Source organism: Tamandua tetradactyla, chromosome 10, assembly GCF_023851605.1.
Source record: "Tamandua tetradactyla isolate mTamTet1 chromosome 10, mTamTet1.pri, whole genome shotgun sequence".
Taxonomy (NCBI): Eukaryota; Metazoa; Chordata; class Mammalia; order Pilosa; family Myrmecophagidae; genus Tamandua; species Tamandua tetradactyla.
Window position 1 is genome coordinate 56,189,313 of NC_135336.1, and position 27,403 is coordinate 56,216,715.

A 27,403-nucleotide genomic window follows, 5' to 3' on the forward strand; every position below is an offset into this window, starting at 1 on the left:
CACTAAAAGTCTTTAGATAATACACTTTCCTTTTTCCAGAAAAAATGGAAATGTTCCAGTGGGCAAAATCAGGGGAGAAATGTATATAATCTCTCTCAAAAGGTAAACAACAAAAATAAATAATTAATTTAAAAAAAAGGTAATGCAACCACTTTAGCATAGTTTTATATGGTAGATTGAGTTATGTACTCAGAAAAAAATGTTTTTAATCTTAATCTCATTCCTGCAGGCATGAACCCATTTTAAATAAAACCTCCTGAAGATGTTATTTTTAGCTAAGGTGTGGCCAACTGAATTAAGCTCGTTTTAATCCTATTGCTGAAGGCCTTATAAAGAGAGAGCCACAGAGAAGAGCCAGAACTGGGAAGTCAACAGGAATCTAGAAAAGAAAGGAGAGCATCACCATGTGACATGAAACCCAAGGAACCTAAGGATTGCCAGCCAACAAAAAAGCTACCAGCCCTGGGAGGGACTGAGCCTTACAGCTTCTGAAACAATGAGTCAAATTCTCATTGCATAAGACAGCCTACTGTGCAGTACTTGTCACAGAAGCTGGAAAACTAAGGTACCCTCTAAGGAAGGAATCCAGACAAATCAACAGTTGAGTATCACAGGGAGTTTGCTGAATAGAGTCAAGAGCACATTAGTGAAAACTTGAGTTCAACTCACAGCTCTGTCACTTATCTGGGCAATTTAGTTGACTTGTTTTGCCTCAGTTTCTTTAAATAGGAATAAAGATCTCCAACTCTGAGAGTTGTAAGGGTTAAATGAGATAATGTAAGGCAGTGATTGTTACACTGTTTCTCAGGGCCAAAGGACTTCAGAAAGGTTAATATGCAGTGGAAAAGTCAATACAAATCAAAAAGAAAAATATGAAGTCTCCCTGTGAAAAAGGGGAAAAATATTCTCCTCCACCCTTCCTTTTCTTACTGTAATTTCTTACCAAAAACAAAAAAGAAACAAACAAAAAACTTGTATTTGTGAATTCTTTCTCTGCCTCTTTGAGATGTATGTAAATCTTTTTAAAAACTAAAAAAAAATAGGCTCTTGCTAAGCTTTACAACCCAAAAATGTCTTTCTTAAGGGTCTGGGTGTTATGCCATACAAATGAAGATTTCTATTAAGGAAGATATTGCCCCATTTCAGTTTCCATGGGAGGTTTCCTAACTTCAGCAGGTGCAAAACTCCAAGTTGCAAGTCTACCTCCTGCCACAAAATGAGAAATTTATGTTTCATCTGGATAAGGGCATTAGCAAACATAAGTGGCTACCCCAATGATCAGGCTAATTTAGGACGAAGTATGTGTGTTAAATGATGTTGCCAACTCCTCTTACTAAGTTATTTATCTTGACAACACGAATGTCATGGGGTTGTATCTGCTTGGCTATTCAAAAGTGGGAGATTTCTTTCTTTGCTATCTTTTAGTGGATTCTGTGTTGTGCATTACCTTCTGGTTCAATGCTTGCTTATTCAATAACAACATTTTCTTTCTCTTCTAACTCTGAAAGAGTTTTCCGGTTTGAGAAAAGATTTTGTTTTGAATTATATTTCCCTAACAGGAACTTTAATTATCATTCCCCAACAGGAGATTAAATATAAGATGTCGGAAGCAGAGACAGATAAAAAATGTCTCAAAAGCACAATGTGATTAAATACAGTCCTTGGCATGTACTAAGTGTTTCAAAATGGTTATTTGTATTACAGCCACAAAGAAGTTGTACCTAATGCAGGGAGTTCAGGGCATGCTTTCCAGGAAAGTCAACTCCTGAGATAAAAACTTGAAGGATGAAAAGGAGTTAACAGGAAGAGGAGTGGGAAAGTGGTATATAGAGAATGCACAAAAAGGCCTGAAGGCAAGAGAAAGCAAGAAGGAGGGCAAAAACAATTCATTAAAGAAGTCCTTCTAATCTTCTTCACTATCAAAGGCTAACCAGATTTCAAAAATTATCACTGATAACAAAGGGAATTTCATGCCTGGAAGGATACAGCCCTCAGCAAGCAGCTGGACGGTTCTATTCCACTCAACTGGGTCATTCTTAGTATGCTAATGCTTTTCTATTTAGCATCAAAATTGTTTGCCTTTTGCTGTCAAGACCAGGATTTTACAAAGACTGTTTGACAAACAATCAAGGAAGGTCCATCATTGCGCTAACAAGTGTGCTAACAAGGACCAATAGAAAAGTAGGCTAATTTTTTTTAACATTCTACAATATGAACTTTTTAATCAATCAAAGCTGTGAGCTGTATGCCTCAGAATAAAGGCCAGTATACCAAATTTGTTGTATAAATGCACATTTAGTGCAGCTATCATTTTAAGTTTTGTTTATAAAAGCTTCAATTAGCATTGCTTTTACATTCCAAATTCAAGCACTATAACTAACCTAATTTGGGCTTTCAGCATCAGTATGAAGACATCTAACTTAGTAAACCATTATCATTAGTCCTACTTAGATGAAAAGCCACTTTATTTGGAACACTGCTTGTAGTTCACTGCCCTTGATGTAAGATTCAGGAAGATCATTCTCCACTACAAACTCTTAGAATACATCAGTTTGCTTTGGGTTCCTAATCAAATGACCTTTCTTACAGTAAACCTGGGATATATTTAGAGCCTACACCAATGAGGATAATTTAGCATTGAAATGCCCTTTCTTCAAAATAGTACCTAAATTTGACATTTCTCTTCCATCTTTTTTAATACTAAAAACTATATATTAAAAATTCAGAGTATAAGTTTTCTAACAGCCCAAATAATACTATCAAAGAATAGAGAAAGAGTGGAAAGTAAAAACACATACTCCTTATGACACATGATTCAATAAAACCACAGCTGAATGATAAACAAGTTACCTTATTTTCTAGCAGATGAAGACATAGATGGGATCCATGTCCCTTTGTTTGTTTTTTTGGGTACATGGTCAGGGAATTGAACCCAGGTCTCTTGCATGAAAGGCAAGCATTCTAACACTGAACCACCCATGCACCCAAAAATAGTTATCTTATAAAATAATCTTTTGTTGTTATTTCTCACAGAAAAATATAGAAAATGTCAACAACAGAGTTTTAACCAGAATTCTAAAATATAGAGTATATTTTCTCCTAAATATATAGTTAACTGACATATTTGTACCAACACCTAGTACAATGGATTCACATTTCTAATAAAATTTTAAAAATTTATTTCAACAGTGAATACTTTCAAAGAAAGATATAAATCAGCAGTCTTCACATGGGGATGGATGCACATTCCCTAGGGATACACAGCAACTTTCTAAGGAATAGGTAGGCTTGTATATTTCAAAATAATAGATTTTCAGATTACCAGCTACTCATACACTGTCCCTCCTAAAGGACGAGAGCAACCTGGAGTCAGGGTTGGTCACCTTTACAAATGAAAACACACCTCTCCACCCATCCAGAATCTTACTATGGCAATTGTGCCAGGGTACAGAAATAACCAGAGCTCCACGGGAAGGCAGTTCAACACAAACTGATGTCTTGGCTGAGCAAGTGAATGAGTCTAATAAGACAATACATCCTTTGGCCACAGAGGTGGTTTCCAATCCTCCATTTTCAACAAAAGAAGAAAAACTAAAAAACTAAAAATTGAAAAAAAAAACTATCTAAGAGAGTGTTCCCTTACAAATCATTCTTGATGAAAGATCACTATGTGCTTCTGGGTTATAACAAAGAAGGAATGTAAGAATGAATAAAACTACTGTAACACAATTCTCAACATTTCCATTTTCTTAGCTATGTGAACAAGTTTACTTAGCATTTGCCTCTACTAGAACAAAACCATCAAACAAACAAACAAAAACTAGTCAGAACTGATGCTGAATGCTGTCTCATCTCGCAATAATTAAATTCATTTTTGAAAACAATATTTTTATAAGTCCCATCCATCTTATCAAGAAAATAATTCACAATAAATACTTTTTATATTAATATTTATAAAAATCTATATCACATGCATTCCATAATTTCTGTACTATATATAAAATGTATGTGTATATATGTATATATAAACATATATCATATTACATTTCTATGATGGAACTGCCTTTGGCCCTTATGATCAAATGACACTAAAAAATGATTTGAGCATTTAAAACATTTTCATTGTAAAGAATATGAGATCCACACAAGACTCTCAATTATAAAATTAAAACATAAACAAATCTTTGTCCTTGGCTTATCAGATTTCATATTTTCTGGCAGATACATAAAATGTTAACACTTTCGTCTCCAACTACCTGCTAGGATTACGCAGCTGGAAAAGCATATTATTAACGCTCATTCCCAAATTTCTACTTTTCTCCACACTACACTACTTTCCAGGCTTTCAAAGCCTACAAACTCAATCTTACATTTCTCCCCACTCATCTACTTGAAAAGTACCTAGTAATATATGGATAATGAAAATTTGTCAATTACTAAAAATGAATGAACAAACAATACCTGGATAAGCACACTGCAACAGAGCTACTGATTTGCCTCCAGGAGCAGCACACATATCCAAAATCTTCTCCCCATCCCTTATTTCCAGAGCCAAAACTGGGAGAAGAGAGGCAGCATTTAGGAGATAGTACTTTTTCAGATTTCCAATTTGGTGTTTTTCAGAAGGCAACTGGTTAGCACTTCTGCTAAGGTAACACTTCATTGATTCAGGATAATAGGGTAAAGATCCTTGAAAGAGCCTGCGGTAGCCCTTCATATGCAAATCCCTTTCCAGTTCAGAAGGATAATTGAATCGGTTAAATAGGACAGCATACTGCCAGCATGCTGGAGATATCAGTATATCCCTAGAAATAGAAAAAGAAAAAATATATATTAACATTACACCAATATAATTCTGTATTTCTAATCGGGTAAATGTGGTCCTAGTTTTATATTTTTCTTACCTGTTCATTACTTTTCTTATTCAGAATGGTCAGTATTATTGGCTTCTCCTTTTGCCTCAGTTTCTAATATGGCTCAACCCAGTGCTGCCAATGATTCTGTCTTTATCTAAAAATTTAACACTTTGCTCAGCATGAATTTTTGTATTTATTTGACTTTTTAAAATACTGCATTGAAATATTATTTATCTTAATTATCAAGTTTTAGGGATCCCTTCAAATTTTGTGCCGGAGTGGAATGCCTCACTCACCTCACCCTAGTTTCAGCCCTGGAGAGAATCTTATAAAAAAAAAATATATATATATATATGGCCTGCCTTTATAACCCTGAATCTATCAAAGTAGATTTTAATCTATTACTCTTTGTACATGGAAGTATTTTTCTTAGAGTCAAAATTTAACACCAGAGACTATTAATACTGGGTAGGAGAAGGAAGTACTATCATTAAAGGACATTTAAAGGAGTTTGCATTAAAATTTTCCTCTGTTGAAGATAAGAGATACAGAAACTTAACTACAGTCAACTATCTCTATAAGTAATGGAGTTAATAAGGCCGTAGCTGGCTCAGATGATACAAAACCAAAGATGATTTAAAAATCACTTATGGATTGATGGTAATTTTCCCCTCAGCAGATTTGTATACCTTCTCTTGACAATCATAAACTAACATTAACTGACATATGATACAGCAGGAAATATTTCATTTATTTACTTGCTGATCTTTCTAGCTGAATTACTTGGGAGCCTCATTAACTATGGCCAATAAAATAAATTCCAAGTCAATTAAATAAATTTCACCTGCTACTCACCCTTGTGTTGCCAATGTAAGGAATGACTGGATTGAAATGTAATACCTGCAACTTGAAGTTAGCCATGTGAGTTTCAATTTGGAGTTAATATGTGAAACTGTTTTCTCCTTTTACTGCCTTTTAATATGGATGATGCATCATAGGAGCCTGGCATACCTGTTTCAGCTCTTCTGGAGGATGCCAGCCTCTTTCTTTAAGAAAGTAGTTCTCAAATGTTAGCATGCTTCAAAGGTCTATTAAAAAGACTGCTGGGCCCCACTCCCAGAATTTTTTATTCTGAGGTAGGGTCTGAGAATTTGCATTTCTAACAAGTTCAGGGTGTTGCTGATCCTGCTGATCTCCAGGACCCCACCTGGGGAACCAGTGCTTTAAAATGGACCCCAAAGCGACATGTGTGAATGCCATTATTGTAAATCTTATATCAGTCCATCCTAAGATTATCCCCCAAACTGGGTGAAAACCTATCCAGCGTTTTGCATACTGTAGTAACAGAGAAATGGTCAAAAACATAATTTAGCTTATAAATAGACTTGAATGGTTTGGCTCAGATCATGTGCCTACCCCTTAATGAACAAAGTACAGGACACTTTCAACTGGTTAATGTCTGCCAGAGCATTTTGATATTCATTATTATTTTGAGAACAGCCCAAACTATTTTTGCATGTTTATTCTTTCAGATGAACTTTGGAATCAAGTGATCAGTTAAATAATTTACAAAATATATCTGTAAATAGGTAGATAGGTATTTTGAAAAGACTGACTTTCAGGCCCTGGGTTACAAAATGGATCCTGACAAATGAGGCACAAAAGATGCATGCCCTGGGCTGACGAAATAAGACTTCAGGCATGCACAGCTTGGAGAAAGAAATTTAAAGAAAAAGAAACCTAGCTCTGACCAATCAGCTTTGAACAAGTTTCCTACTGCTTCTGTATTCCAATAAGCTGCTAGCATTCAACTCATTAGTTCAGTCTGAACTGTAATTTCCCTTTTTATTTTTCCTATAAATTCCCAATGCTCCCTGAATGCTTTGAACATTTACTTTTACTTGGTATTACCCAATTCACAATGTGTTATACTTTAATAAAGCTCTCTTCTTTCTATTTGCAATAGCAGTTCTTTTGACTGATTCAGTGATCTTGACCAGGATTATATTAAATGCATGGACCTTTGGGACAATTAACATACTTATTGTCTTTCTAACCCTGACCAAAATGTTTCTCTATTCCTATTTTCCTTCTGAGGCCTTAGTAAAGGTTATTAATCTTGCATATTTTCCTTTTACTTATTGATTAAAAGAATTATTGTTAGTTTAATAACACTACTGCTTTCCATATCATATCTAATATGCTATCTCTTGAGGGAATTAACAGATGAGGAAGGCTGTTCCAGGGCAAAAGCTGTACAAGCAGCATATAGGTATGAGGAATGACTGTGCATCTGGGGAATTAAAAGCAGTCTGGTATGCCGGAGACCCAGGTTCGATTCCCAGTGCCTGTCCATGCCAAAAAAAGCCAATAAGCAGTCTGGTGTGGCTGGTCGTAATGGGCCAAGTAGAATATGACAGAGTTTTTGGATTCTATCTTTTAAGTGGTGAAAGGCCACTGAAAGACTTTAGGTGGGAGAGGCCCCTCCGATTTAGAAGCATTGAGTAAGCGGCAAAGCGGAGGTGGGAATCTTTAGAAATTATTCTATCTCACCCTTTACAACTAAGTAAATGAGGACTTGGCTAGAATAAATAAAATGTCTGTTCCGTCATAACCTATATATCCTGCCCTACTGAACTATTTGAATTTTCTAGAACAAGTTTTCTTTAACCTTTACCAGTCTTGGCACAAACTGCTCAGTTTGCCTAAAGTGAACTCTTCTCTGCCACCCACTGGTAGCCTGGCTGACTCCTCCTCTTCCTTCAGGGGCAGTTTAGGCTTTATCTCCTCAGGGAAGCTTTCCCACCTGCTTTCCAACATATGCCCCCTTCACTTCATTCTGGGAAGGGGTCCACTCTTAAGTGAAGTGCCCCACATCAGTCTTTCCCAGTCAGAATTCCACGGGCCAACAACGGGAGTCCCTGTGGCTCTGAACTGCACTGTAGAGGGGATGAGGGAGGAGAAAGGAAGGGCATCAGGAGCTTTTTCCATGGTTCCCCAAAGCTACGCTTTGTTGACCTGCCCAGCAAATACATCCTTCACAGTTCTGAGGATGTACACTGTCTTTAAGAGTCCTCCGCAGCCTTCATCCAGTGTGGGTTGGAATTATAACTGTCCTTGGAAGGACACTTCCTTGGACTTGGAGCTGGGCCCCCAGTGATCATAAATCCCTGATTAGCAACTGGCTTGCACCCACCCTGCATCTTGAGGAAGTAGATTCTAAAACCTTTCTGGCACTAGCAAACCGGGGCAATACCTCACACAGCAGACTACAGGTGCAAACAGGGATGGGCACCAGCAACCACCCAGTAGAGAAATCACTGGTATTTACTGTAATTTACCAAACTCTTCCTCCTGCTCTTCCCTGGATGTTGTTCAGTGTTCTTCTGGACTCTGGAGTTTTGAAACAGTTTATTTAGACAGTCCCTATCTGCTATGATGGAAGGACTGATTTCTAGATCTCACTATTCTACCATTTTCCTACAATCCTTCTTTACCCACAAATGTTATATGACTACATGCACTGATATTTAAAAAATGTTTTTCAACATTTTCATCATGTTTTATGTTGACATCAAAATTTTCACCATGTCTAATGATGTAATTTCCAGTATTTTGCCAAATTTGATACTTTAAAATATATTGCACCACTTTTTAAAATTTACTTAGAGATCTAAATACCAGAGTGATTTTGATACTCATATCTTATATTTAAAATTCATGGATTGCTTCTTCTTTCACAGGTGGAAATTTTAAGCTGTTCCTTTTTCTCTACATTCTTTTTCCTATATATATATAATTTTAAAGTATTTTTACACTTGAATATTTTTTTTTGGATTCACCTTACCATACTTTTCTGCCATACACATACACACACAAATTTGTCTTTCCTGTGACCTTAAAATTCTAAGTTTAATGGTAATTTCGGAATGTGTTATCAATACAACTTGTATTAGCACAAAACTGATCAAAACAACTTATGAATCTGACACAATTACTAAAATAAAAATAAACATTGATAGGAAATGCATCGCTAAATGCAATGAGGTTTTGTTTCTATTCATTCATCAATAAATACTATTTCTTTCTAGAATGAGTTGAGGTTCAATACCTATTTTCTTCTTATTTTGAGACATAAGGGCTAAGGAAAACATTAACTTAACTAAGTGGATCAGAATTAAATGCCCTGTTATAACAGTGTCTCCCACTTCCTTGAATTCTTTGAGTTATATCTCTCAAACATTTAGTGACCTATACACAAAAATATTTAACATTTTAAGTTATCTAATTTGGGGTCTTTTTACTTTTTTTGAAAGCAAATATTAGAAACCACCTGACTTATCAAAGCATTTTTTTAGTCACAAGTCATTCGCTTTCTAAACTCTCAGAACAGCATTCCCATTATCCCTGTTAGCATGAGATTTTCATACTCTGCAAAATGCAGTACAGAAAAATCACGATGGTGACAGTGGGCTATTCTTTGTAAAACCGAGAAAAGCGAAATTGTAGAAGGGCAGATAAGGAAGGAAGAAAAGTACCACTTTGGTATATAAGGGAGCAGAGCAATTTTTTGAAAGAGCATCCATGGGAGTTGAGGACCCAGAAGTTGACTGCTATGAAACTGTCTATGCCTGAATAGCTCTTGAGAAGTCTTCATGTATTGTGTTGCATTACTGCTGCCTCTCATTCCTAATGTACTAAACCAATACTAGCTCCTTCCCAATACTAATCACTCTATATATACCGTGCACGAAATATATGCTAGGCACGCTTATTTATTGATGATGATAACAAACAAGTTTATATTAAGTTTTTCAGAAAAAGAAGTTGACTAAAAGACAAATATTAAGTAAAACTGACCAGGTAGTACATATGTTTGATGAACTCTAAGAAAACAGTTGTGCTGGTTTGAAAAGAAGCATGCCTCCTAAGAAAAGCCATGTTTTAATATAAATCCCATTTCATAAAGGTAGAATATTCTCTATTCAATACTGTATGTTTGAAACTGTAATGAGATCATCTCCCTGGATGATGTGATTTAGTCAAGAGTGGTTGCTAAACTGGATTAGGGGACAACACGTCTCCACCCATTTGGGTGGGTCTTGATTGGTTTATTGGAGTCCTTTAAAAGAGGAAACATTTTGGAGAATGAGAGATTTAGAGAGAGCAGAGAATGCTGCAGCACCATGAAGCAGAGAGTCCACCAGCCAGTGACCTTTGGAGATGAAGAAGGAAAACGCCTCCTGGGTGGCTTCATGAAACAGGAAGCCAGGAGAGAAAGCTAGCAGATGACGCCGTGTTCGCCATGTGCCCTTCCAGCCGAGAGAGAAACTCTGACTGTGTTCGCCATGTGCCTTCTCACTTGAGAGAGAAACCCTGAACTTCATCGGCCTTCTTGAACCAAGGTATCTTTCCCTGGATGCCTTAGATTGGGCATTTTTATAGATTTGCTTTAACTGGGACACTTTCTTGGCGTTAGAACTGTAAACTAGCAACTCATTAAATTCCCCCTTTTAAAAGCCATTCCATTTCTGGTGTATTGCATTCCAGCTGCTAGCAAACTAGAACAACAGTCAATGAAGTTATATTAAGGCATAACAGTGCATGTCTTACTACCCATTTACTCCACTATCCCCAACTGGTGTATTTGGGGATTATTACTTAATTTTCTGTTTCCCCAGCTCAGTGCCTAGCGCAAAAGATCTCAATTTTTTCGAAATAAATTAAAAGAATGAATTTCTGATGTGTCTGGGCTAATTACTATTTTAACAAAATGCTAGCATATCTAAAAAACATCTAATAAGTTAAAATCTTCAGAATATTGCATCATGTTATACTATTTGATAACTTTACTTATTCAACTTCTCTTGTGATTTTATTCTTTTCTCCTATTGTTTATTCTTCCTGTGTAACGATAAGGCTAGAAAATCACTTTATCTGGAAATTACTAACCACAATTGGTATAACTATAAATTACAGAACCAATTTTCATTAATTTTTAGAAAAATTTTCATTTTATTTTTAGAAAAATAAAAATTCCTTTTTTAGTGCTCATTGGTGTCCACTAGAGGGCTCATGCAACCATTTTAAAAATCTGGGTTAGAAATGAAGAATAAATCAATTCATGGAAAGTGCTCCACAATATGTTTACAAGCCATTTTATTTTTGTGCTATAGAGTGTCCAATGTTGAACTGATAGCCTCACATTCTCTCTCAACCTTCCTTCCTCCATGTCTCTCCTGAAGGCATCCTCTGCCATACTTGTCATCCTCTATATGGATGTCCTGAATGAGTATTTGTGTTTCTAATGGAGGCACAGAGAGCTGAAAATACTGAACATAAGGAGTCCCTTTAGAGAGCTGTGCATACATGTCCAATGATGAGACTCCAGACCCTATTGCACAGGGATGCGCTGCAGATTAAAGTTGAAAAATGAGTGTAAATCCAACATATGACACAAAATAGAAATCTAGATACTGGCTCATTTCTCTTTTCACCAACCATCCCAATCCATCTCCTCCACAGATTCTGATGATACTACCTTGTTATATATATATTTTTCCCCCCATATATGAATTTTGGGTAAATAAGGAAAATATCCAAATTAAAAAAAAAGTTTACAGGTAAGCCAGACCTAAATATGTACTTTCGCTTTTCACAAAGTACACATAAAATGTTCATTATGACTCTCCTCATACATATACTTCAGAGCAGGATAAATATCACCCATTTTTGTATTCCCAGTGTGTAGCACAAAGCCTAGTATGTAACAGGCTCCATAAGTACTGACTGAACTGTTAAACAAGTGGATGACTGGACCAAGTTTTCAGGTTCTGGTTCTTCAAGGCCCTCCCTTTTCAGGGAAGAGAGATAAGGGAGGTAGAAAACTATGACAATTTAATCTTGAAAAATTACAACAGCTGTATCAACAAAATGCAGTAGAAACACACAGTGTAGAGCCAGAGGGCATTATGTGAAGGTTAGATGGAGAACTGGTTAATAATAGTAATAATGCTAACATTATCAAGAATTTAGTATATTATATATATATATATATATATATATATATATATATATGTATGTATGTATGTATGGGCGGGCATGTATATATGTCAAATATTCCATAAATACACATATGCACATAAGTGTGTACATATATTCATTTTATCTTCCTAATAATTATATGAAATAGGTTCTTTCCCCATTTTGCAGATGAGGATAGTAAGGCACAAAGATGTTTAATTAGGTCAAGCACTAGAAAGATGCAGAGGTGGGATTTGAACCTACACTCCAAACATACAGGGGGAGAAGGGAAAGGGGTGTATCTGGCAGAGGGAATAGCATATTCAGTTCCACAAGCATAAAGGAATCTGGCTAGTCATGATAAGATATTTAATAGTGACCCAATGTCATTTGATGTGTGGTAGATGGATTTATGAACAGCAACTTTGACATATTCTTAATCTTAATCTGCACTTCTGTGGGTAAGAGCCCATTGTAAATAAGACCACTTGAAGATGCAATTTTTATTTAAAATATGGATAACTGAAGCAGAATGGGCTTTGATCCAATTTCTGGAGCCCTTATAAAGAGGAAAAAAAACAGAAGCTAAGTCAGAGAAGGCCACAGGGAGAAGAAGAAAGTCCAGGAGGAAGAGAAAGAAAAGGAAATAGCCATGTGATGGGAAAGCCAAAACACCCTAGCGATCATCTGCAGCCAGCACCAAAATGCTACAATCTTCAGAGAAGAAAGCAAGCCTTGCTTTTGGACTTTTACTAGCCTTGAAATCACAAATCAATAAATTCCCAATTGTGTGGTATGGTATTCATGATAGCAGCTCTGGCAAACTAAGACATAAGGCACTGGGAAGGATCTACTATTGAGAGGCAGAATGAGCAGGTAAGCTAAACTTCCAAGGTCTTCCAAATGTGAGTTACATATCCTTGGGCAGGTTACTTAACCTCCATCTGCCTCAGCTTTCTCGTCCATAAGACAGAAATAATAATAAATTATAGTAACTATATGTGAGGGTTGTAGAAAGGACTGTGTTATTTGCGAAGGCCTTAAACAGTGCCAGGTACATACCATCATAAATATGGCTGCTACAATAAACAAATAAATAAATTCTAAATGTAGGAGACCATGGAAGGGGGTGTTGCAACATGCCAGATAAGAGATTAAAGCCTAACTAAATAACAGCAGAGATAGAAAGAAGAAATCCAATTTAAGAGATTCCTCAGGTAGAAGCACCAGTATTTGGTAACCATTTGGATATTAATGGGGGAAGTTAAGGTGAGGCGAGAGGAAACCAGATTGATTGTGATGCCTTCAGCTAAGATAAAGTATCCAAGGAGCAAGTGGCAACCCAGGTTTGGAAGGGAAAACTATACTTTTGAGACATGGTGACTTTGTTGAGCACAACTAAGTGATGTTGTCCAGAAAACACTTAGAAGTCTGGGACTGTAGCTTGGGAGAGCCACACATTTCCATATCATACCATACAGATGGTAGTTTAAAGTGATGCAATGAATGAGCTTGCCTGAGGAAGAATGTACAGGGAAGAAGTAGAGCAAAAATTAAAACAGGGTAAATGCCAACTTTAAAGGGCTGTTCAGAGGATAACTTAGCAAAAAAGGTTATTACAAAACAGTACAATTGAAACAAATGCGTAATCTTCCCCACTATTACAGGAAACCAAAAATACTGAGTAAATTACTTTCTAGATAGGAAAAAAAATGCACTCATCATCCCCTGGAAGTAAAAAGACTCTCTAAACACAACATTACATCTTGGAAATAAACAGTTAAAAAACAACCATAAAAATCTCTCTTTACAAAAATACTTAATTCTGTTCTTATTTCCTCAGGCCATCTCCAATGATCAAGAATACTTTCTAGGCTGGAAAAGAAAGCCTTTATTTTGCCTATGGCAAAATATTTCATATGTTTATGCAAAAATTAAATTACCATGAAAACCCAACAAAAAAGTAGATGAAGCAGAAGGCACAGCTAATTAAAGAGATTTGTGGTTCACTGCCCAATGTGTTTAGGCCAATTAATAATTTATAAGTTGTTTAAGCACACTAAATAGGAAAATAACTCTAACGCATATGGGTATCCAGAATACTACAAAATTCGCAAACTGCCTCTCAAAATCTTCTCTTTTTTTTAATCATCAAAGTATGCTTAATTACATTCCAGGTATGAAAGGCAGTACAGAACAGGGGTTAGCAGTAGAAGCTTTTGAATGAGATTGGGCACTAATTCCAGCTCTGACACTTCTAGCTGAGTATACCAGGTCAAGTTAGTGTGCAGTTTGCTCAAATAAAATAATGGGAAACAAACCTCACAGGTTTGTTATGATCATCACATAAATTAATACTGCCTGGAAGATAAGATAACATAAGGGTGCTTGGTTATTTATATATTATAGTGCTTATTTTATATTTGAGTACTTTTGAACACTGAGACCCTTATGAATTTATTACATACTTCACCATTCTCTCTGTGACGAAAGAGAGCCATTTAGAAAGCTAAATAAATACACAACTATACTTTGAAATAAAATTTTTGAATTTTTAAAATTAAAAAAATGCAATTATATTTTCATCTTGAAGTATACATGAATTCTGGAGACAGCTTAATATGTCCCAAAGTTATCTCAGAATAACAACCTTAAACTTTATTATCTCTATTAGCCTAGATTTAATCTCTTTGTCAAAAAAAAGGTGTCCTGTGTAAAGGAAAAATAATGAGTTGCTTCAGGGGAGATTAAATAACCATGAAAAATTACTGTCTGGACCCCATTCCAGATGGCTATAGCCATGTAACTTTTTCTTGTGCAAAACATACTGAGCTTTTACTCGTAACTTCAGGAGCAGTACACTCACTACTGTCAGCCTAGAATGCCTAGTTCCTTAAGCCAAGATAACTTCTATTAGTAACTACTTCTATTAGTAGCCTGGTATCTCTTTAGACCTTCTCTGGCACCCTCAGGCTTTGGTAAATAAGACAAGGTACTCCTTGTTATAGCACCTAATGCTTATCTCTTTAATAATATATATATACTGGATTAGCGGTTTACTTAGGTGTAATCCACTGCCCAGACACACCCCCCTCCCCTAACACACACACATACACACACACACACAAATACCAGACTGCAGGCAAACCGAACATGGACACTGTCTTGTTCTTTGTAAATCCCATAAGCCGTGGTATACAGTATCACTCAATGAAAGGAACCCATACAGTAAATTCTGACCAACCACAAAATTCATCAAATACACAAATCAAATTTCTCAACTATTTTATGTATTAAGCATTCTTTCCTATGTTTTCCATAATATCTTTAAAGAATTAGTTTATATATGTATTCAAAATGCTACCAGCCATAAACAAAAAGATGGAAGAAATGAGATGCTGAATAAAGTGTGACTTTTTTAGCTTTAAAGAGATGTGTCACATTATTTTCTGAATATCAGAAACTACTCAAATATTCCCGACAGTTTTCTTTAATGTTTTTCTAAAACGGTATAATTAATTTTGCCAAATTGGTGAAAACTACTGTTTCAAGGAACAATGCATTTGCTCAAGTCAAACGCATAACAATTTTTGCTTGCTTTCACTACAAAATCTTCCCTCTTCCCTTTCCATCCTCCTATGGTTCAATTTCCTCTGAGTATAGTTTCAGTAGGAAAGAGCAGTCAGGTTTAGATTTCTTTACTTTTTATCCTCACAGCACCTTCTTTCCTTCCCCGAAAGGTATATTATTATACTCTTAACTTCTTCTATCCTATCATAAAGCATCAAGAGATGAATTTACTAACCTTATCGTATTCCAGGCATCTCCAAGTTCTTTGGAATACTGTTTTTCAAAATGATCCAACACAACTTTGCAGATCTGTTTTGCAAGCTTCCCCTCTGATTTTGCTTTCAGCTATGATGATAAGAAAAATTTGCTGACACACTCATTATAATTGAACTTCAACATACACACTGTCTTTTTTTCTTTTTCAGACAGGAACACTCCTTTAGATACTTACTAGTTTCTGCAACAGGAGTAATACTTTACATGTAACAAAACTAATAACATACTTCATCAACTTAAGGAAAAATTTGTTTCTTCAAATGATTACCGCCCAAATGAGAAGCAAAAATTAAAGCAGAAACTGGTGGTGTTAAGGCAGCTGTGTCAAGACGAATAAAATTAATTTTAAGAAACCACTTAAGATGTTAAGATTAGGAATAACTGGGTGAAATACGGGAACTATCTTTGTAATTTTTCGGTAAATCTAAAAGTATTCCAAATTAAAAAAAAAAGTCACTCAATTTATTCTAGAAACTTCTTTGCAATTCAGTTTCATTTACACTCAACAAACGTTTATTGTGGGCCTAACACGAACAGACACTGTTCTAAGTTCCAGGGATACAGCAGCGACGGAAAAGAGCCCAAGCCCTGCTGAAAATTACACTCTGCTTGCGGCTGAGAAGCCTGACTACGGAGAGAGACTATCAGGGGACAAAGGAGTCCTAAGGAGAAAACCATAGAAAATGCTTCCGAACAAGCGTCAGCGTGTTGGCATTCTACGGCTAAGGGTGGTGAAGTCAAATCCGCGAGATCACTAAAGCGCGGCCGAGGGTGAACCCGTCACCTGCCCGCCCCGCCCCCCAAGCCCCACCCCTCCCTCACCACTTCAGCCACGGATAAAAGTGTGAGATTCAGTCATAAGTGTGCGACCGAGCCTCAACCCTCACCCGGGGTAGCATCACGTTGCCAAGTGTTGTCAAACAGTCTGGCATCAAAAAGCCTCGAGAGGGAGAAATGCAACAGCTTCATTTCCGGAATTTGCTGAATTTGTTTACAAACCACGCGCTTCTGGCATAACTTCTCGCGATGTATTGCTTTCTTTGCTTTTACTAAATACCGGAGTGGTAGCTTAGATCTCGCGAGAGGTACTCGTGAGGTTACTTCTGAGGGTAGAAGTTGTGAGGTGGGTGTTTCCTTAGCCTTGGCTGTCAGCGTCAGGTTTCATGCCTGGACATCCTTTTTTGGTCTGTACCGTCTCTGGCAGTTACGTGGATGAACCTCGATAAAAATGAAATCTTTGTCACAATTAGGTTTGATTGTATGATCATTGTTTTAAAATATTTTAAAGGCGAAGCTAGTTACTAAAACTCCTAAATCCGATAACGCCCCTCCCGCCATTACCCAGATATTCCGAGCTCAGAGTGAAAGGGGTCAGTATGAAGAAATAGAAATCAAGGCACGTGTTTTCCTGGAGTGGGTCCCCGGGGATATGCTTTTTGTAGTTGTTGTAAAAAGGGTGAACTGATTAATCTGTGAAATATACTTTTAAAGTACTTAGCACCGGCAGACAGTTAACGCCCAAATGTAAGCTGCTGCTGTATTTGATTTTCACTATCGTGATCTCCATGATCATATTCTGATACCAAGTGCCTGTAGATTAAAGTAACTCTTCACAATTGACTCTCCACTCACTTTTGCAATGATTACTGTTACTGGTTCTCAGGAAGTTGTGTATTTCATCCATTCTGACAGGAATGGCAGTGTATTTGCTCTTTTACTGACACTAGTGGCTTCCCTGTATCAGGAATCATAATTTTATCAGGGAAAATTGATACTTAAAATAGTCTCTAATATTTAATGAGCCGTATCAAATTTGCCTTTGATCCTCAGAAAGTCAGTATACGTCTGTACAATATGTCTTCGATCAAATCTCATCACTGAGATTTGAACTTTAATGTATGTGTTTATAGATATTTAATATAATTTATTCCGGAGTCACAGAAGATTGCATTTAAAGAATCAAGTATGATTGCATTACATTTGCAATGTAAAAGTATAAAAGGCCTTTAATGAAGTAGTAAGAATCATAAACAGTATATTTTTGTTATGAAAGGCAACACATGCTTGGAAAAAGAGGTCATACTCTATTTTTTTGTTCTTTTAGCATTGTTCCCATTTTCTGATTTTAAATGAATTTTATTTAGAATACTTGGAAAATAACAGAAAAGGAAAATTAGGCATAATGCCACTCAAACTCATATATTTATATTTCTCTCATGCATTTTCCTAATGTACCATTAAAAGTTTCTTTGTACACATTTTTAATGTTGCATAGTATTCACTGGTAGGAAGGCATATTATTTAGCTATTTCCATATTATTGATAAATACCTTGGCTCATGAATTTTGTACTTCCAATTATCTTCTTTTAATTTCTAGTTATGTATTTAGTTTGAATAGGTATTCAAATTTTATTAGCTATTATATTTATTTTGTCAATTACTTGTTCATGTCCATTAATCCATAGGTATCTTGGTGCTGGGTTTATATTTATATATTAGAGATGTTAACCATAACATATTTTTTAAAGCAGTTTTGAGACATATTCACATACCATGCAATCGATCCAACGTGTGCCATCAATGGCTTTTAGTCCATTCAGAGTTATGCATTCATCACCACAATCAATTTTAGAACATTTTCCTAACTCCAAAAAGAAAAAACCCATACACCTTAGCAGTCACTTCTCAAATCCCTCTATCCTTCTCCAGCCCTACATAGCCACTAATTTGATTCTGTCTCTATAGATTTGTGTATTGACATTTCATATCAATGGAATCATACGATATGTAGTACTTTGTGTTTTTTTTTCACTTAGCGTAATTTTGTAAAATATTTTTTAATTGAAATTGTAGGTTTACAGAAAATTCATGTAAAAAATAGTGTTCCCATATACCCCCTATAGTTGACATTTTGCATTAGTGTGGTACTTTTGTTACAACTGGTGAACGGATATTAAAATAGTACTGGCTATAGTCCATAGTTGACATTAGCTGTATCTTTTTACCATATACCACCTTATTAACAGCTTGTATTAGTGTTGTACCTTAGTTATAACTCATGAAAGAATATTCTAATACTTGTATTATTAACCGAGACCATCATCCACAATACGGTTCACTGTGTTATACTGTCCCATGTTTTATCTTTCATGCTAGTAAAATGGGATTATAAGAAAAATTAAGTCCTTAAAGTATGTCGTGGTTTTGTGTCATGAATGTAACCATGGTATATTTTAAAGACAGCTCCAATTTTTCTTATAATTCTTTGTCTTTTGGTGTGAAAATACTTGCATTTTTTATGCAACCTGATGTTTGGGTTTACAATTGATTCCATTGCTTTCAGGCTTGTAAATTTTATTCGTACACGTGGGAGCAATTTTTGTTTTCCCTTCCCCTACTTTCTTATAGTTTGATCTTTTTAAATATTTTTAAACCCTTAACCTATCTAGAATCAATATTTGTGTATCAGAATATTAATGGTTCCGCCCACCCCACCCCAAACAGATAACTGAAGAATAAGCAAAGCTCTACATTGTTTTAGCATTAGCAACTGTTAGAAGCAACTAATATTAATAACTACAAGTCACAAATACCAGAAATTACATTGTTTTTTTAGTTACAGTGTTAGAGAATGAAGGTTTAAGGATTTAGCAAGAGGCAGGAAAATCATTTTTATATGCTTAAACAATTGTATTGTGAAGTCACTTGATCTGAGAGGTGTTTCAAAATAAATACACTTTATAGATTAAGACTATATACTGTATTAGCTATGTTTTATGAATTTTCCTATCAAACATGTCTCACAGCCTTTTATGTTCATATATATATCTATATATGTTTATGTTCCAGAAGGGTAAAAACAGGTTTTGTAGTAAAACAATCTTACATCAAGAGAGCCCTTTCCTTAAAATAGATGGCAGTAAAACACAACAGAGAAACCTGTCATCAGTTCTAAAACAGAGCATAGGACTTTCACCTCAGTTGAGTATTAGTCAATAAGTGAGTCTCTCATTTTAGCAGATTAGCAAAGTGGTGTGTACAAACTCCAGAAAACAACCCATTGCAATTGGGGAGTAAATGCAGAAACTTTTATTTGTTTTTGTTTTGATCTAATCTCTAAAAATTTCTTTTAGGTATTTAAAATGTATATTAATACAGAAGGATATTTGTATAACATAAAATATATTAACTGCATGCTTAAAAAGGTTTACTGACAAGAACATGCTACTATAAAAGTTTGGAGGTCACTGACTCACCTAAGCCTCCATCAGTGCACAGAAGGAAGTTACAACCCAAATAAGCAGATGATTTTCTGTTCTCCTTTTAATTATAAACTGATCTCTTTCATTAAAGGAAATTAATTTCTGCTTTTCAGTTTTTCCCTAAAGAAATCAGACTGATATTCTGTTTCTACGAAGCTGTTCAATCATTGATATTTTGATAACCTACACCATAAGGTTATATAAGTTTTTGAAATAGCTATGTTCTTTGGATCAGATAGAGTATATTTTTTGATAAATAGTATTAATGAAGTTTCAGTTGCAAAGCATATTCCATTATGAGGAAAACTTAGGAATTAAAGCCAAGGATGATAAAGTTTAGAAGCTAAAGCTTGATTTGTATAAGTAGTTTCACTTTTAAAAATCTTTTGCATCATCTGGAAGCATCAGATTTAGTATGGAATGGGAGAAACTGAGTAACTTTTAACTTGTAGGAAAAATGGCACTTAATTTAACAAAATTACAAATTTACTTCTCTCCACTATTAAAGTAAAATCAAACTAAGGAAGTATTTGAAAAATTGAAACAAAAATACAATCAATAACTCCCCTAATTACTATTAGCATTTTGGAACATGCCTTTCTAGTGTTGTTATCTATACTTTAGTTTTACACTAAATTACATATAATGTATATATATACTTACATATGCACACATGCATTTTACACTTACAATCATATAGAATTATTTTTTTAATAATTAAAAATAATATCAGTTGGCCAATAGGTATAACTTAACAAAAGAATCATCTAGAATCATGTGACAGGATGCTATCTTTAGCTGCCTTTAAAGTGACATCCTTTTTCATATATATAAAAGCTTTCCCTAAGAAAAAAAATAACAGAAAATGTACTATTTTAATCTACTGAATTAAAATGTCTTTCTACAATCATATTACACAGTCCTTACCTACTGTATTACCCAAAGAAAACATTTAAATCCAAGGAAAAGAGAAACAGCATATTGATAGAAATTATTTTTATTGTGGAAAATGTCAGAATTCATGATCATTAAGAATAAAAATGTATTAAGTAACAAAATAGCCATTTGATGTTAAAACCCACCTAGATTTACAAAATATTTTAAAATTTATTTTTAGGATGCTTTAAGGATACAGATTAATTTTATGTGATATATACAATATTTATTACATTGTCATATATATAATTTCAAAATAATTTAAAATAGTTTCTTAGTAATTACATTAATTACCTGTAGAAACAAACATTTTTACAAGTTATATTTGCTCTCAATCTAGATGAATATTAAAAAATGTGCAAATTTTTTTTTCTCTCAATTCCAGTTCAAAATTTATGTCCTGTCTTCTTTTGTTGCTTTTCCTCACCACCTGTCAAATTTGTTATGAACTTTGTATCTGAAATAGAATGCTTTTTCCTTACTTGGTGTGCTACCTTAAGTCTAATGTACAGAACTCCAAGAAAATGCATTTAAGGCTGATTAGAATTGTAATTGATCTGATTATTGAAAAATCAGTGTTAAAAAAATGTGGATAAAATGTGATGCTATCAAATAAAACTTGAACAGCAAATAATCATATTAAACTACTTTATACTTATTAATGTTATCAGATATGAATATGTCTGTTGTCAGTAGAAGTTACCAAACTGACTAATTTTGACAAGATGATACAGGAATTATTCACTCTAGTATTCTTAGCTTGATATAACTGTATGTTTTCAGTTAAATGCAACATTATGCATTGATTACCCAAAACAAAATTGTGTCTATATGTCAGATGACTAGAGAATCCTATGAATGTCATTATAAAGTGTAAGAAAAGTGTTATTTTAAATTGAGAAAGTACTTTGGAATTATTTCTTTACAAAAGTAATTTGTGAATCAATATTTTTATTCTTACTGTTTCTGTACCCAAGCTATTTCTTGGTTATAATACTCAAGCCTCTGGAACTGCAGAGTCTTTTAGTCTTTTTGTCTTTAAAGGTGTAAAAGAATTAGAATAACCTAAAAGAATTACTGCAGCTTCTGATAGAACAAAGGGGTGACAGAAAGAAGCACCTTGATCTCCGGTACTATCTCACATTTAAATTACATGTTTACTGGGATTTTTTTAGTATGATTTTACATAACATTTTTATTAATTTTAAAAAACATTTAGGTTAAAAGTGTACTCAGATTTCTTCCATTTATTGAAACCAAAAGGAGTTTAACAACAAAGACAAAAAAATTGAACTCTTAACTTGGCTAGTACTTTTAAATAACATAATTTGGTAAAATAAAGATCTAAGAATCTGCTATTTAAGAAAGGGTAATATTTTAAAATTAGGTCAAATTAGGATATATAGTTCAAGAACAATACTATCCTAAAACATAAGTACATGCCACATAAATATATCCTATTTGCATAGTTAGCTACGGACAAGTGAATCAACTTCATTTTCCAGACACAATTTAAACAAAGCATCTATAGAAAAATGCACAATTAGTATCATGTATTTAAAATTCTTAAAAGCTTTAGAAAAATATAAAAAATAGTTAAAAATTAGGGTATAAATTCTTAGAAGTGCCCCTTACATGCACATGTATTTTTAAAGAAAAAGTCTACTGTACAGAAATACAAACTGTTAAACAAATGGTAAAGAAAGTATGCAAAGTCCATTGGTTCTTTTTCTGAAGAGGTTTTCCTTCAGGAATTATGTCCATGAGTAAGGATGTGCAAACCGAAGAGTCAACTCAATCTTGCAAACTTAGTGCAAATGTCCATTTCATCTTTTGGTCATTTACTTCTTTCTTTGTTAACTATGAAGACCATGAATAGGTAATTATCAGATGACTTATGTCCTTGGCTGTTAACCTTCCCACTGAAAAAGCTATGGTTCTTGCCAGTTGTCAGTGTTCAGGGTTTTTCTTCTTTGAGAAAGAAGAAAGTCCTTCAGCTCATCTTGCCCATAATAAGAGAGTCATCCGCACAATTTGTTTATGAGATCACGTCATGAGCATCACTGTTAGGTCTCTGCCGCACAGCTAGGGGAGGCAGTGGCTTCCCATAGAAATCTACAGAAAGAAGGGAAACAACATACCAAACAATTATGGTAAAACCAGACTTTTGGAACAAATCATTATTTTTCTAACCACCACCTTAAAAAAAAAATAAGACAGACTTGACAGGTAAGGCAATGGAAGGGGAGAATAGAAAAAAAAAAAAGAATCAGAATCCAAGAAAACTTGAATAAATTCAAAACACACCAATAGGGTAAATTCCTAACTCTAGAATAGAAATTAATCTCTACTTGACTAAATAAAAAGCTGCACCAAATGGATTTATTAATTTTTTTTATTTTCTAATTGCACATTCACATTAAAACAAAACAAGGAAGAAACGGTAACTCTTACTAAAACCCAGATAAGTCAATATTTATACAATTCAGCTTCTTAACCTGTTTCTTGCTAGGCACTTTAGAAGTGTTAATTATTCCACTGTTCTTGTATGTATGAATCTTTTACAACAATGTTTCTGTTTAATGATTTGGGCCATATTTGATGCAAAAAATGGTCTTATTTTGTACTTAATAATAAATTCCTGTTTCTTATAACTACTTTGTTGAAGCTGTGCTTTGAAACTTATTGTTGTTTTCTTTCTTTACTTTGTATATATATTATATTTTACAAGAAAAAAAAACAAAAACAAAAACAAATGCCAACCACCCAGAACGCTGATGCTGATTGTGAGGTGACCTAGAGTTCTGGTCACTGGCTAGCTAGTAAGGGAGCTGAAACTCAAGTTCAGCTTCGGGATTTGAACTTAGATGAGCCTAGGTTTCATTAAATTGAGGATAACTGTTCCTGTCTCCTAGGGCTGTTGTGATGATTAAATCTACCACTTAATGTGAACCACTTAACAGATTGCCAGGCACAGACTAAACAAAGTTTCAGTTCTGCCCTGTATGGGTGTGAGACCTGTGCCTGATCATTTATCTTCTCTGAGCCTTGTTCCTTTATCTTTTAAAGGAGAAAAACAACCTCTGATAAATTATGCTAAAGAGTTATTATAAAAGGTAAGCTATTACTTTATTCATGCAAATATTTATTGGGTGCTTTCTGTTCACCAGGAATACAATGTTAAAACCAAACATGGTCCCTGCCCTTGTGGAATGCTGGTACATGACAGTGAGAAATAAACTGACAAGAAAAGCATAGAGAGGAGGGGTTCTGGGGGGAAGTCAGGGATGGTGTTATGGGGTGAATCATGTCCCACAAAAATGTATGCTGAAATCCTGACTTCTGGAACCTGTGAATGCGACCTTACTGGGAGATAGTATCTTCGCAAATGTAATTAAGATAAGGTCATATAAATTAGAGTGGGCCTTAATCCCATATGACTGGTGTCCTTAAAGGAGAGGAGAAGAGGCACAGACAGAGAGAATGCCACAGGAAGAGAGAGGCAGACATTTGGGTAATGTATAGGCAAGCTAAGGTAAGCAACAGATTGCCTATAACCACCAGAGGCCAGGAGAGAGACTTCAGTGAGGGCATGACCCTGCCTACAGCTTGATTTCTAGCTTCCAGAACTGAGATAATAAATTTCTGTTGTTTTAAGTCATCCAAAAAAATTCCCGTTCTTTAATTTTCATATGTAATAGTCTACATAAGCCTTCAGTTATTACTTTCTAGCATATTACCTTAAATTTATTATAGAAACATATGTACTCAGGATCACTTGAAATAAATAAAAATGTATTAGTGGAAAATAAATTTTTTCACAACTATAAATTCAAAGCAACTACTAAGTTGATAGGATGTCTTAATAATTCTTAATGTAAAAATACAACAAGGTTACTTAAACGTATGGGTTTCAAATCTGAACAGACCTCAATTCAAATCCTGATTCTACCAATCATTAGCTATGTGTCCAATGGGGTTTAGTTCCTCATGTACAAAATACGTATTATTGCCCATCTCACAAGGTCAGAGTTGGAATTAAAATGAAATAATGTACATAAAGTGCTTAGGAATATGCTAGGCACATGGTATATGCAGTCATGATAATAATTAAAATTTGAAAACATAGTAGAACTCACAATTAAACCACGCTTTACTTCTAGAATTAAAAAAGTCTTCTGAAAAAATAAATCAAATTCATATGGCAAAATATGTCTTTTTCCTTCCAGAGAAATTAGTTTATTTATGCAGTTGATTTTGTAGTATTTATTAGAAAATTCAATCATTCTACAAAAAGTAGGTATTTTATTGCCTTAACTGTAGGGTATATACATCGATATTAATGCCCAACTGAAATGACCAACTTAATTGCCAACATACATTTTGATAAAAGGCTTCAAATTTTTTTAACATAAAAAATTGAAGAGTAGAAATACACATAAAACTGTATTTCATAATTAAGAGATCTGAAAATATTCTTTAATTTGTACATTTAGTATTTATGAGTAACAATCTTTAATGTATATCTCATATAGCACATAACATGTTAATAAAATATGGATTCAGAGTTGAAGTGAATATGGATTGTCTTTCTAAGTCTCTTCTCTAAATGTAGGTCTTACCTGGTACACTGAATAAGACCTTGGAGCAATAAAAGCAATCAGAAAAGTAGAATCAAATTGCTATTAAGGTAAATATCTATAACCTAAGAACAAGCAAGAATCTGCCTTAAACATTCCCAGTCTGACTACAGCAAATTGTTTTTCATCTTAGTAAATTTTAAGTGCCACACTTATTGCAGTCAACTTTTAATTATCTACTCTAGTTCATCATGTATCTGTTGTCTACTTGCCTTCAACCTTCTGTCAAGATGCTACTGTAAATAAAGACAAAGAAATATGTACAAAGTTAGGGAAAAGATGAGAATACAATCATATAATTATTATCTATCAGCATCTCTGACGGATAACTCATTCTAAACCCTAAAATGATTTAAGTAAACTTTTTAAATGAAAAATAATTATACTTGCTTTATATCCATTAATGACAGCAAAGTTGACTTTTTTTAAACCACAGGCTACTGTGATTGTTAAAATTTATGGGTAATAAAAGATATTTAAAACTTACAAAGTTACAGTGTTTTCCCCTCTGCCTTTGAAAAGCTAAAATTCACTAATACTTACTGAAAATTAACAGAAATATTGGATATGATGGCCTTAAACTTAAATAACATAAGTTTATGAGTCTTTCCTAGGAGTTCTAATATTAAAATACAGAAAAGCAAATAACAAAAAAAATCCCAAAACACAAAAACCTTAGTCCATTTCAACCACTTTTTCCACTTGTCCCCTAGATGTTATCATCAGTTCTTTTCTTCTCCTTCAAACTTCTTTCCATTTCATTCTACCTCCTTTCCCTCAGAAACAGCAAACCATCATTCCCTCATTTTAATTCAGTAAATAATTACAGAGCATCTATTAGGGGCAAATCACCTCTATCATGTGATGACAACTGAAATAAAATAATCTACTTACATATCCATCCCATCTTTTCTCCTGAGCTTCAGAATCTTCCCTGTATTGGGCTACAGCCATTCCAAATAGATAAGCCTATACACATCTCTATATGTCTCTCCAAAACAGATTTCCTTTTCTTCAAGTATTTTTCAATCTTAGGGATAGCACCAATCAACTAGTCCATTGAGCCAAATTACCCTCTATTATTCTCTTCCTTGATCTGTATATCCAACCATTTATCAGATATTTTTACTTTAACTGTGAAAATATTCCTTGAATCCATTTTTATTCTCCATTCCAGTTCTTCTTCCTCACTTTTTTACTTCACTATAAAAGCCTTCTAATTAGGACCCTTATCTCAGGTGTAACCACCATCCGTCTGTATTTTACACAAAAATTATCTTCCTAATCAACAACATGATAACACTACTTCCCTGTTTAAAACTATAGTATTTCTTGAAAAATTACAGCAAGTCTTAACATATTTGCTAGGTCTTTCTCAATCTGGCTCTAAACCATAATTCCAGTTTCAATGCTCTTTATAACTTTACATTTCCTCTTCCTTTCCCACTCTACCTACATGAATCTAAGCTATAGTCATAAGTAACCTCATGCTATTCCCCAAATAAGCAGAATTCTTTCCTGCCTCTCTACCTTTGAACTCTCTACCTTTCTTCTGCTTACTGATACTTCTCATTCATACAAGGCAGTTTTCTGCTCCCAATACCCAGTTCCTAGTTTTTGAGTCTTGGCATTCTAATGCCATATACTGGCTAACTATGGCTTATGTTAATTTTATTCAAGGAAAATTTTGTTGAGTCAAGCCTTTAGTAACTTTATTTCTAAGGCATTACTTATTCCATTTCAATGAATTTTATTTGATTTATTGGCTAAAATTTCTGATTCTATAACTTTTGTTGAACTCTACTTCATTTTAATATTCAGCATCTGAATGTCTTATTA

At 34.4% G+C, this 27,403-nt stretch overlaps 2 protein-coding genes across 9 annotated transcripts in view; both read right to left on the reverse strand.

The window, feature by feature from the left end:
- NSUN3 (NOP2/Sun RNA methyltransferase 3) overlaps positions 1 to 16,774 on the reverse strand; it is a 100,532-nt gene extending 83,758 nt beyond the window's left edge. Inside the window, exons 1-3 of one of the 3 annotated variants that reach the window (XR_013158568.1) lie at positions 15,901 to 16,503; positions 15,685 to 15,794; positions 4,462 to 4,805 (exon numbers count right to left, since the gene is read on the reverse strand). Coding sequence is in view for 2 of the 3 variants with exons in the window: in XM_077118651.1 (XP_076974766.1) it covers positions 4,462 to 4,805; positions 15,685 to 15,794; positions 15,901 to 15,957 (511 nt within the window). In the remaining variant the exon portion in view is untranslated. Of the gene's footprint in view, positions 1 to 4,461; positions 4,806 to 15,684; positions 15,795 to 15,900; positions 16,504 to 16,612 lie in introns of those variants that run through there. The other 2 variants (XM_077118652.1, XM_077118651.1) reach the window with 2 other exon arrangements.
- Positions 16,775 to 22,539: 5,765 nt separating this feature from the next.
- ARL13B (ARF like GTPase 13B) overlaps positions 22,540 to 27,403 on the reverse strand; it is an 87,862-nt gene continuing 82,998 nt past the window's right edge. For all 6 annotated transcript variants that reach the window (XM_077118659.1, XM_077118655.1, XM_077118658.1 and 3 more), the window contains one exon: positions 22,540 to 23,039. In XM_077118659.1, coding sequence (XP_076974774.1) covers positions 22,963 to 23,039 — 77 coding nt within the window. In that variant the 3' untranslated portion in view covers positions 22,540 to 22,962. The remainder of the gene's footprint in view (positions 23,040 to 27,403) is intronic.